Raw genomic sequence first — 12209 nt, 5'->3', positions numbered from 1 at the left:
TTGCTCTTGCTGTGGAGACAGTGCCTTACTGTTTCTTAAAATAGTCCTGACCTTGTCCACCATCATATCTGATTGCAATTTCTCTTTCTTTGCCAGGGCCTTTATTCATTGTCACTTTCTAGGCCTGCGGTGTTGTTGAATTAAAACAAACAGAAAAGCTGTTTATATTGTGCCTCTTAATTTTAGGTCCTTCAGTAAAGCTTTATCATTTAATACAATTTTTAAAGGTTTATAGGTAATTTATAGTTTGGATTGCTGTTGTGAATGGGATGTACTTAAACAGTTTTCATTTTCTAATTATTTTTTTGTTGGTATAGGAGAATACTATTGACTTTTTTTCCTTATAATTAAGCTCTAACTTACAGTAAAGGTCACAGTCCAAGGACACAACTCACTTGATATTTATAGTATTCACCTATGTCGCCTCCACCGTTGCACCCTTTCTTAATTAGGATTTTCCCCCAGTAACCACTGTTGTGGTCTCCATAATCATTTTGAATTTTATGGGAGTAGAATCACACCACATAGTCTCTTTAGTATCTAAATGTTTTCTTGCTATAGCCTGCCTGTGAGATTCGTTTGTATTGTGTGTGGCAGTAGTTGGTACTTTTTCATTTCTGTGTGGTAGTCCCTAATATGAATGTACCACAGTTATCCATTTAAATTGTTTTTAAAAGATTTTATTTATTTATTAGGGAGAGAGAGAAAGTGCACTCCCAAGCACGAGCAGGGGGCAGGGGGCCGGGTGGACGGAGGGAGAGGGAGAAGCAGTTTCCCTCTGAGCAGGGAGCCGGATGTGGGGCTGGATGCCAGGACCCTGAGATCATGACCTGAGCCGAAGAAAGCCACTTAACGACTTGAGCCACCCAGGCGGCCCCAGTTATTTTCCTTTTTTAAAGCAAACCCCTTAGTGAGTTGAAATAACTGTCAGATTTTATTATAGTTTGTAAATTAATAAATGGGGGATACTTAATTCTGTAACAAAATTACAATGGAGGGGTGCCTGGATGGCTTAGTTGATAAAACATCTGCCTTCAGCTCAGGTCATGGTCCCAGGCTCCCGGGATGGAGCTCCGCATCGGGCTCCCTGCTCAGCGGGCAGACTTCTTTTCCCTCTGCCCCTCCCCCAACTCATGCATGCACATTCTCTCTCTCTCACTCTCAAATAAAATCTTTAAAAGAAATAAAAAAGGAAAACAGTTATTGTAATATACACATTTCAGCAGTTTCAGAAAATTTGTATGTTCAAGGAGTTAGTGTCTATAACCAGAAAGTCAACCTAATTATTGTAATTAGTATCTTTGCAGTGTACATTTATTTTCATTTGTTGCTATCTGCTGGTGAAAAAGTTCATTATCAGCAAGTTCTTTTTAAGAATATCCTTCTTCTCATTTTATGCAGTAAATGTGGAACCAAAGTGTCATAAAGCAAACGAAGGACAAACGGAGACTCCTGTAGCTGGTGGTGTGTAGTCTCCTAGGCAGAGCAGTGGAACCCCTTGACTTCTAGGAGAGCAGTCCATTCATAAAGTGACAGAATTTTAGCCATTTTAATAGCAACTTCAGTGATCCAGAGTAACTGATTCAGACTACATTATTTCTCTGAACGTCAGTCATCAAAATAATGGAGCGAATTGCAGTTACTTCAGCCCCCCTGAGTCCAGCATCCACATTTGTGAAGAATATCTTCTGGTCCTTTCCCCCAAGTGTCACCCCCTGCTCTGTTCCTAAGGCTGGTGACAGTGTTGAAAAACATGTAGCTATTGCTGACAACCCCACAAATCAAGCCAGTAGTACTTTGGTTAGGGTCCAGTTTTTTTTATAAGACAAAAAAGAACCCAGTATTTAGGGCATAGGTGTTATCTACTGGGTTATATAATTTTAATCACAGTGATTTAGCTAAAACACAGAACTTAATCTTGTCCCAAGTTTTTGTTTTGGCAAACCAAAGCTTACCTTGGTGCTATACTTTCCCCCTCTCCCCTTTTGCCTAATTCAGACCCTAATGCAAACAACCTAATAAAGACCTGGTAATCAACACACAGTGGTCTTTAATGCATAAATGTTAGATTATCTTGATTTGGTTCCATTTTTCGAGATTGTGTTCATTAGAAAGGAACTGTACTGGGGCTCCTAACTGGCCCAGTTGGTGGAGCGTGTGACCCTTGCTCTCCGGGTTGTGAGTTTCAGCCTCACATTAGGTATAGAGATTACTTAAAAATAAAAACCTTGGGGCGCCTGGGTGGCTCAGTGGTTTAAGCCGCTGCCTTCGGCTCAGGTCATGATCTTAGGGTCCTGGGATCGAGTCCCACGGCAGGCTCTCTGCTCTGAAGGGAGCCTGCTTCCCTCTCACTCTCTCTGCCTGCCTCTCTGCCTACTTGTGATCTCTCTCTGTCAAATAAATAAATAAAATCTTAAAGAAAAAATAAAAAAAATAAAAACCTTTAAATAAGGAAGAAAGCTTTATTACTAAATACTGAAATGTATTAGGCTTCTGCAGTGGGAATTTTCTTATTTTTAAACATTTAAAATCTAGTACACATAGTGCTACAAACTGTTCCATAGGAAAAAAATGCAAGCCCCTTTTCATAAAAACAAGATTTCCTTACCAAATAATCATACAAGTCTCACAGAAATGGTGACATCTCAAACCAGAAAAAGAGAGCGGATACTCTGGAGGCAGAGCTTTAAACACTGATTATGATTTCTGCTATAGACCACAGGAAGGTTCGTGCCCCTCTCCCCCAGCCCACCCAGATTCATATGTTGAAACCTAATCCCCAGTGTGATGATATTTGGAGGTGGTGAGGGCTTTCTTTGGGGTGTGTGTGAGTGTGTGTGTTAGAAACTTTATTTTCCGTCAACCTTCCTTTGGTATGTTCTGATAATAATTATGATTGCTCAAGTCCTTAGTCATGACCAGGAGAAGGTACTTAACTAACTTACTGGTTTTATCGTACTTGGTTACTTGGTCTTTTTTTTTTTTTTTTTAAGATTTTATTTATTTGACAGAGACACAGTGAGAGAGGGAGCACAAGCAGGGACAGTGGGAGAGGGAGAAGCAGGCTTCGCGCTGAGTAGGGAGGCCGGTGGAGGGCTCGATCCCAGGACCCTGGGATCATGACCTGAGCCGAAGGCAGGCGCCCTGATTACTTGGTCTTATTGTGCAGGAAGATCCTCACGTTGACTGTTGGCATGCCCAGAATGTTAGTGCTGGTGACCATGTTGCATTGCATGATCAAAATATTGTGGTGACCTCTTGGTGGTATTGACACTGAACAGTTTGGAGGGCTGATGCGGTTGGAGATGCTGAAGGTAGTGGCATTGTGAAAAAAATACAGAAGGCTTTGACAGTGACAGTCAGGGGAGGAGCGTCGGCATACTACTTGACTGGGCTATGCAGTTAAGTCATGGCCTATAGAGGGACTGAGATTATAATGGAATATTCTAGAGGCTTCTAACTGCAGCTAATTCTGGAGTGGGGTGGAGGATAAATCTGGGCATCGCTTTCCTTCAGATGCCTCCCAGGTGACTAATGCAGCACTGGGGAAGAGGAGCTCTCTGTGTTGTGAGTGGGGTAAGGGTGTGTTAGTGCTCAGCAGAGCTGCAGGTGATCAGACTGCTGTCCGGGTGCTCAAAAGAGGCCCCTTTGGGATACTCATTCTAGCCTAATGGTTTGAAAGTATTGCCTTTGTCAGTTACCTCTTCTGCAGAAACTTGGGGAACTTTGAAAAACTTGGTTCTTGGTGGTTGGTTTTTTTGCTGTTTATTCTTCCTTGTTCAGTTTAGCAGTGGTTCCAAGAAATGGCTCCAGCCATTTCCTTTCTCTTTCTAGTCTCTTGGCATGGTTTTAGACTGTTCGCTTTCTTTTGTTCCTATTTGTCCTTGAAGTATTTACATGCTTTAGAAGTTCCACAGGAAGGGAAGATTCTGCTGCTGTAGCTCTTATCTGAAACAAGTGTAACTGCACGAGATGCCCTCACTCCCTCATGAGAAGAGTGGACAAGTCTTTTTTTTTTTTAATTTATTTTAATTAATTAATTAATTTATTTATTTATTTATTTTTAAAGATTTTATTTATTTGACAGACAGAGATCACAAGTAGGCAGAGAGGCAGGCAGAGAGAGGAGGAAGCAGGCTGTCCGCAGAGCAGAGAGCCCGATGCGGGGCTCGATCCCAGAACCCTGGGATCATAATCTGAGCCGAAGACAGAGGCTTTAACCCACTGAGCCACCCAGGCGCCCCTTTAATTTATTTTTAAAGAAGCCTCCACACCCTGTGTGGGGCTCGAACTCATGACCCTAAGACCAAGAGTTGCTTCTCTACTGACTGAGCCAGCCAGGTGCCCCATGAGTGAACAAATCTTATGTAGAAATGGCAGAATGAGAAATTGCAGTTGTGCTCAGGGGATTAAGAAATATTTTTGATACGAAGGGAGAATTTCTTTCTCTGAGCTGTGCTAATTACAAAGCAAAGTGATTTTTACAGGAAGAAAAGACTGCAAATCCTAATGTAGTTCAGTGCATAGATTTGTGAGGTATTTATAATGCGCAGATTATTATATCTAAGCTTTTTCTTCTCCTTAAATGAGCTCTTGTGACATTTGCAGGGGGTGGTGTCTGGTTGTTCTTTTTAAAAACAGAAATATTAAAAAAATACGTTTTTATTAGTCTCAATCTAGAAATCATTCTATTCCCTATTGGGTATTTACCCAAAGAATATGAAAACAGTAATTCGAAAGGATATATGCACCCCTGTGTTTATTTCAGCATTATTTACAATAGCCAGATAATGGAAGCAGCCTGAATGTTACTGATAGGCGAATGAATAAGGAGGATGTAGTATGTTTATACAGTGAAGTATTATTCAGCCATGAACAAGAAGGAAACCTTGCTATCTGCAACAACACAGATGGATCTAGAGTATAATGTTAAGTGAAATAAGCTCGTCAGAGGAAGACAAATACTGTCTGATTTCATTCATATGTGGAATTTAAGAAATTAAATTAACAAATGAACAACAAAAAGAGACAAACCAAAAACCAGATTCTTAACTGTAGAGAACAAACAGATGGTTACAGAGGGGAGGTGGGTAGGGGTTGGGTGAAATAGGTGATGAGGATTAAGATTACATTTATTACAATGAACACTGGGTAATGTACAGAATTCTTTTTTGTTGTTGTTTTTTTAAGATTTTTATGTATTTGAACAGAGACACAGCAGGAGAGGGAACACAAGCAGGGGGAATGGGAGAGGGAGAAGCAGGCTTCCCGTAGAGCAGAGAGCCCAATGCAGGGCTCAACCCGAGGACTCTGGGATTATGAACTGAGCTGAAGGCAGACACTTAACGACTGAGCCACCCAGGTGCCCCTAGAATTCTTGAATCACTGTATTGTACACCTGAAACTAACAAACACTGTATGTTAACTACACTGGAATTAAAACATTTTTAAATTTTCCTGTTCCCATTGTCATAGCCCCTACCTTTTTTGTACATTATATATTTGAACAATATGAATTTCAGATAGCAGGTGCATAGGAAGCACCACTGTATTGTAAACCAAATAGAGAACCTCAGTTTATTGCCACATAGGGGAAAGCATACCATTTATAAAGTTTCCCCCAGAGAAGCCTTTGGAGTTGTTTACAGAGCAAAAAAGCTGAAACATGTACTGGTGGGGTTTTTTTTTGTTGTTAGTTTAACCCACTGCGATGAAACATCATGATTTTAATTATCTGACTTTTTTGGATACTTTGTAGCTTTTAAAGAATTTGGAAGTTTTTCTTCATGCTAAGTCTGGAGAAGATTAGAAGCTGGTGACGTTTTGAATGGCGGAAACGACTTAAATCAGGTCAGTGTACTTGCAGAGGACAGTCGGGAAAATCTTTGAGGATTAGTTATACTCTGGAAAATAGGATTTATCAACTCCATTGTATTTAGATGTGTTTGTGAAAAATAATGATCAGTGGGGTCCTGAAGTGGCCAGAGTGTAAATTTTGTTTATGGTCTGCCTGTTGTTGAATTACAGTAGAATCAGTTCTAAGCTAATTATTTGGATATTTGGGCAGGTTCTTTATGACGTATGAGAGAATGAATTTTCTGTTTGTCGGATTCTTTTCTAGTGTTTTGGTACCAGCCCTAATGGACCAGGTGTAATTCAAATGATCTGCTTTCGGGGACACTTCAAAGATCGTAAAGCTACATTTTTCCTTTTGGAGCTTGGGGAGAATGTGTCCTTCATTAATAGTGAAGGGCTTGTTCTTCGGTTGTTGGAAGTTTTCCTTGTTATCATTAGAAAACACTTACCTCTTTATGTGCAAAGTCTATTAACTGGAGATCTGGGGATTTTGATGCTTTTCTGTCCCTTCATCTAGGATGGTTTTGACTACAAGTGATAGAAAACCCTAATGAGACTGGCTGAAAGCATAAAGGAAAATTTTATTTTTGTTACATAACAAGATATCCAGCACCTCAGTGACAACATCAGGGACCCTGATTTCTGTCCTTCTGTTCTGCATGCTCAGCATGTTGGCCTTGTCTTTAGGCTAGTGTCTTTTAGGGTCTCTAGGTGGCTACCATAGTCTCAGATACACATCCAGACAGAATACGGATGCCTCTCTTGTGTTCTTTAAGGGCAAGGTGACTTTTCCCAGGGGACCCCTGGCCAGCTTCCCCTCTTGTCTCATGCTTAGAAGAAGGTCACATGCCCTTTTCTAAAGCAGTCCTCTCATAGGGATGGAAGTTTTCTTGGAGGTTCTCCTTGAGCTAGAATGAAGTTTTACATTCCCTTTGAGGTTGGACTACCTGATTGGTACCCTGTTAGCAAGGAAATAGTGGAGAAAGATGTCATCATCTACAGCCTTCTCAGTCCCTGATTTTAGAGTGGACCTTGGTGGACACAGACTTCAGGAGCAACCTCTGGTTGTTTATAAAAGAGTCCTTTCAGTCCTTTGGAGGCTGCCGAGGTTGCCATGCGTCTCTCGGAGTCCAGCTCTTCTGGGGCACTTGGCACTATCGATCCCTCTCCTTTCTGACACCCACTGACCTGGCTAGAAAGTTTAGTACTGTCTGGGTACCCCATCCCCCATCAGAGGCAATCCTGGCAGGCATGCAGCGGGGCCAGGGTAAAAGCCAGTTGGCAGTGCTAGGTAGAGTCCACTGCCATGGTGGGCACCTCCGGGGCCCTGAGAAGAGGCCCTTCCTAGCTGCTTCTCCACTTAACACTGCCACTAGGTGACTCCTTCTGTTTTCATATCGTTATGTGTTTACTCCTTGCAGCCCTCTTCCTGGAATTATTTCATTCATTCCAACAAACTTTTTTTTTTTTTTTTTTTTTTTTTTAAATTTTATTTATTTATTTGACAGAGATCACAAGTAGGCAGAGAGGCAGGCAGAGAGAGTGAGAGGGAAGCAGGCTCCCTGCCGAGCAGAGAGCCCGACGCGGGACTCGATCCCAGGACCCCGAGATCATGACCCGAGCCGAAGGCAGCGGCCTAAACCACTGAGCCACCCAGGCGCCCCAACAAACTTATTTTTGAACTTTTCCTTGGACCCAAGGGAATGGATGGAAATACAAGGGAATAGTTTGTGGTGGTGATGACAAGTAAATAGGGGACAGTACAATGATGGATTGCTGAGATGGTTGGCACAAGGTACGTTAGGACCCATAGGGTGTGCGCACCCAACTCGTGTTTGGGAGAATGGAGTCTGGGAAAATTCTGGGGGCAGGGAGTTGCTTTCTCTTGAAGGAAGATTAGAAAATGGACAGGTAAGCGAAAATATGCATTGTGTGCATTGAAGTGGTGGTGATTGGTTTAGGGGAATGGAAAATCACTTATTTTTGTTGATAGCCGAGAAATAGAGCAGAGCTTCTTGGGTAGCTTTGAAGTAAGAAAATTTTGCAGTTTTGCAATAGGGTTCTTTCATTGCCGATTTTGCTCATAAATTAATGAGGTTAGGAAGGAAAATAATGTTTTATTTCTTAAAGGTAAAGCCATATTTCTGCTCTTACAAATATTTTTCTTTTTTTTTAAATTTTATTATTATTTTTTTTAATATTTTTCTTTTTTAGTCTTGATCTTTCAGATTGTAGTCTTGCCTGCTACATTCCCAATTTCAAAATATATTCAGTATTAGGGAAGTTGACCGTTACTTTAACTTTCTTGAGAGCAAATTGACGTTACAAGGTAGGTATTTAAGTACAAAGGACCTTTCCTTGCCCTCCTGGTTGGTGTAGAGTATATGGAAAGGGAAGCTCTGTGGCACTGGAGTGATGACCATAGATTTAAAGTAGAAGAAATTAGAAGCCTGAATTTCCTTGGGAAAAGCAAACCCTTTCTGTGATGCTACAACTCAGCAAGGAATGGCTTTCCCTGCCTGCTCTTTGACTTTCAGCAGAAAAGTTGAAAATCTAGTGTGACCAGATTTCTCGAAAAACCTTCTTTGAGGCAGTGAGAGACCCTTACCATTACTGGATATAGTGAGAAGTCTGAACAAGATGAGTTCATGTTGCCTTCTGTTTTTTTCCCTGAATGCTTATCTTTGAATATGAAGTAAACAGGGATAGTTGGCCTTTCTGATGACCGTCAACATATTATAGCTCTAAAATCAAATCCTTTAGGGTATGTGGAAAGTTATATGATAGCTAGGAAAGGAAGAACGTGTGGCTTCTGTGCATTAAAAAAATGGATGGAGGAGGGACGCCTGGGTGGCTCAGTTGGTTAAGCAGCTGCCTTCGGCTCAGGTCATGATCCCAGCATCCTGGGATCGGGTCCTACATCGGGCTCCATGCTCGGCGGGGAGCCTGCTTCTCTCTCTGTCTCTGCCTGCCACTCTGTCTGCCTGTGATCCCTCTCTCTCTCTCTGACAAATAAAAAATAAAAAAATCTTTAAAAAAAAGGATGGAGGAGATCAAAGTTGTGTCATTCAGAAAAACTTCCCACCTGGCTCTCATGCACGAGGCAGCATTGTACGTGCTGGGGAAACACACAGCAGGGGCAAAAAACAGAATCCCATTCTTTTTTTAAAATATTTTTTAAGGGGGCGCCTGGGTGGCTCAGTGGTTTAAGCCTCTGCCTTCGGCTCAGGTCATGATCTCAGGGTCCTGGGATCGAGCCCCGCGTCGGGCTCTCGGTTCAGTGAGGAGCCTGTTTCTCCCTCTCTCTCTGCCTGCCTCTCTGACTACTTGTGACTTCTCTCTCTCTGTCAAATAAATAAAATATTAAAAAAAAAAAAAATATTTTTTAAGGGGCACCTGGGTGGCTCAGTGGGTTAAAGCCTCTGCCTTCGGCTCAGGTCATGATCCTAGGGTCCTGGGATAGAGCCCCATATTGGGCTCTCTGCTCAGCCTGGAGAGCAGCAGGGAGCCTGCTTCCCCCTCTCTCTCTGTCTGCCTCTCTGCCTACTTGTGATCTCTGTCTGTCAAATAAATAAATAAAATCTTTTTAAAAAAATATTTTTTAAATTTATTTTTAAAGTAATTTCTACACCTAGCATGGGGCTTAAACTCATGACCCCGAGATCAAGAGTTGCATGTTCAACCATTGGAGCCAGCCAGACGCCCTCAGAATCCCATTCTTCCTCATGGAGCAGATATTCTGTGAACTCCAGTGAAGTTGTAGCTTGTGAGGTGTTTTGATCCCCTCTTTTCCTGTCTCCTTTCTTTTAGGGAAGAAGAATAAGCTGAACAGACTCTGACCATTGCTTTCAGCTTACCAGGATCTTCTACCTAACTCTCCTTTCGTGGCCCATGTGCTGCATCCTCTGCCCTCAGTGTGCAACTGGCCCCCAACGCAATGTGTGTTTGTCAAACCATGGAAGTGGGGCAGTATGGCAAGAACGCAAGTCGGGCCGGAGACCGGGGAGTCCTCCTGGAGCCCTTCATCCACCAGGTGGGCGGACACAGCAGCATGATGCGCTACGACGACCACACTGTGTGCAAGCCCCTCATCTCCCGGGAGCAGCGCTTCTACGAGTCCCTCCCTCCCGAAATGAAGGAGTTCACCCCTGAGTACAAAGGTCAGTCACTGGCCAGTTCGGGGACAGCAGCAGCCTGGGGCTTTTGCAGGCGCTCAGCTCAGTTTTCCTTGTTCTGTAGGCCATGTGAGGTGATTGTAGGTCTGTCTGATTGTCGCAAAGCAGCTAAATCCGTTTGTTAAGCAAAATTTGAGGCCAAAAGCACCAGCGAAGTCTTTAAATCTTGAAAATCTGAATTCACTGATAGCTAAACCTCAAAAGAATTCACAGCATTAAGTCCTGTTTGTGAAGAGCATGCACTTAGCAAGGTGGGTTCCCCTATTTGCTGGGGTGGTCTAGGAGAGGGGAAGTACTTCTTTGGTCCCAGAGGAGAAAGAATTGTATGTTCTCCAGGCTAAAGCGGTGAGGCAGTTGGCAAGGAGGCTGGGTGGAGCCGACGTCTGTATGTGCTGCGGGAATGAATTGATGGTAAGGAATTTACGGAAGGACTGGGGGTGCCTGGAAGTCCTAACTTTTAAAGGAAAAATAATGTTTGAAAATGTAAATTTACTTTATAGAATAAAACCCCATGAATATACACCAGAATTAAGTCACTTTATTTTTAAATTTTGGGTTTTATTTTTATTTATGAGAGAGAGAGTGTTGGGGGCAGGGGAGGAACAGAGGAAGAGGGACAGGCAGACTCCATGCTGAGCGTGGAGCCCACCATGGGGCTCAGTCTCGGGACCCTGAGATCATGACCTGAGCCGAAACCAAGAGTCAGATGCTTCACCAACTGAGCCACCCAGGCGCCTTAAGTCATTTCATTTTAAACTCTGATTTTTGTCACTGTTTATACATTTTCATGATTGTCCACCACATGTAAGTTAAATTTGGGTGGGGGTTCTGCTTTTTTTTTTCTTTAAAGATTTTATTTATTTATTTGACAGATAGAGATCACAAGTAGGCAGAGAGGCAGGCAGGCAGAGAGGAGGAAGCAGGCTCCCTGCTGAGCACAGAGCCTGATGGGCGGCTCAATCCCAGGACCCAAGGATCATGACCTGAGCCGAAAGCAGAGGCTTTAACCCACTGAGCCACCCAGGCACCCCGGGGTTCTGCTTTTTAATTTCCCAAAGCTGTTACGAATTTAGTCATGTTTACACCATCCTTTGCTTAAGGGATCCTCAGTTTTGAAAAACCAATCCATATCAGTATTTGTTGTTTTCGTAACTCTTTTTTATTGTGCCAGAGTATACATAATATAAAGTTTACCATTTTAAAATGGTAATTTAGTGGCATTAAGTACATTTACAGCGTTGTATACGATTATCATTATCTATTTCCAGAACTTTCTCATCACCTCAAAGAAAAAGTCTGTACCCATTAAATAATAACTCCCCCTTTCTCCCTCACCTGAACCCCAGGTAACCTCTGACATACTTTGTTTCTACAAATGGGCCTACTATAGACATTTCATAGAAGTGGGAACATATCTTTCTTGTACTTTTGAGTCTGGCTCAATGTTTCCAAGATTGACCCATGTTGTAGCCTATATCAGAACTTCATTTTTTTTTATGGCTGAATACTATTCCATTGTGAATATATATCACATTTGTTTATCCATTCATCTGTGGCGGACACTTGGGTTGTTCCCACTTTGGGCTATTGTGAATAATGCTTCTGTGAATATTAGCTTATAAGCATCTGTCTGAGTTCCTGTTTCCAATTTTTTTTTAAAGATTTTATTTATTTTGAGAGAGAGAGTTTTGTTTCTGTTTTTAAGAGCCCATCTTTTTCTTTTGAAAGAAATCAGTTCTTTTGAGTACATAGCTAGGAGTGGAATTGCTGGATCATATAGTAATCCTGTTTAACTTTTTGAGGAACCACCAAACTGTTTTCTATAGTGGCTACACCATTTGACATTCTTACTGGCAATGTTCCCGTTTCTCCACCTCTAGCTGACATGTACTTTGCTTTTTTTTTAAAATATTTTATTTATTTATTTGACAGACAAAGATCACAGGTAGGCAGAGAGGCAGGCAGAGAGAGGGAGGAAGCAGGCTCCCTGCTGAGAAGAGAGCCCGATGCGGGGCTCCATCCCAGGACCCTGAGATCATGACCTGAGCCAGAGGCAGAGGCTTTAACCCACTGAGCCACCCAGATGCCCCCTGTACTTTGCTTTTTTAAATTTTTTTTTTTAAGATTTTTTATTTATTTATTTGATAGAGAGAGATCACAAGTAGATAGAGAGGCAGT

General features: G+C 42.2%; 1 protein-coding gene across 3 annotated transcripts in view; it reads left to right on the top strand.

Annotated features, from left to right (window-relative positions):
• IP6K1 (inositol hexakisphosphate kinase 1) overlaps nucleotides 1-12209 on the top strand; it is a 64746-nt gene that overhangs the window by 32275 nt on the left and 20262 nt on the right. For 2 of the 3 annotated variants that reach the window (XM_045991521.1, XM_045991522.1), the window contains exons 2-3: nucleotides 5759-5850; nucleotides 9667-10016. In XM_045991521.1, coding sequence (XP_045847477.1) covers nucleotides 9794-10016 — 223 coding nt within the window. In that variant the 5' untranslated portion in view covers nucleotides 5759-5850; nucleotides 9667-9793. The remainder of the gene's footprint in view (nucleotides 1-5758; nucleotides 5851-9666; nucleotides 10017-12209) is intronic. The other variant, XM_045991520.1, reaches the window with a different exon arrangement.

Source organism: Meles meles, chromosome 20, assembly GCF_922984935.1.
Source record: "Meles meles chromosome 20, mMelMel3.1 paternal haplotype, whole genome shotgun sequence".
Lineage (NCBI taxonomy): Eukaryota > Metazoa > Chordata > Mammalia > Carnivora > Mustelidae > Meles > Meles meles.
This window is presented reverse-complemented; position numbering and strand designations above follow the sequence as displayed.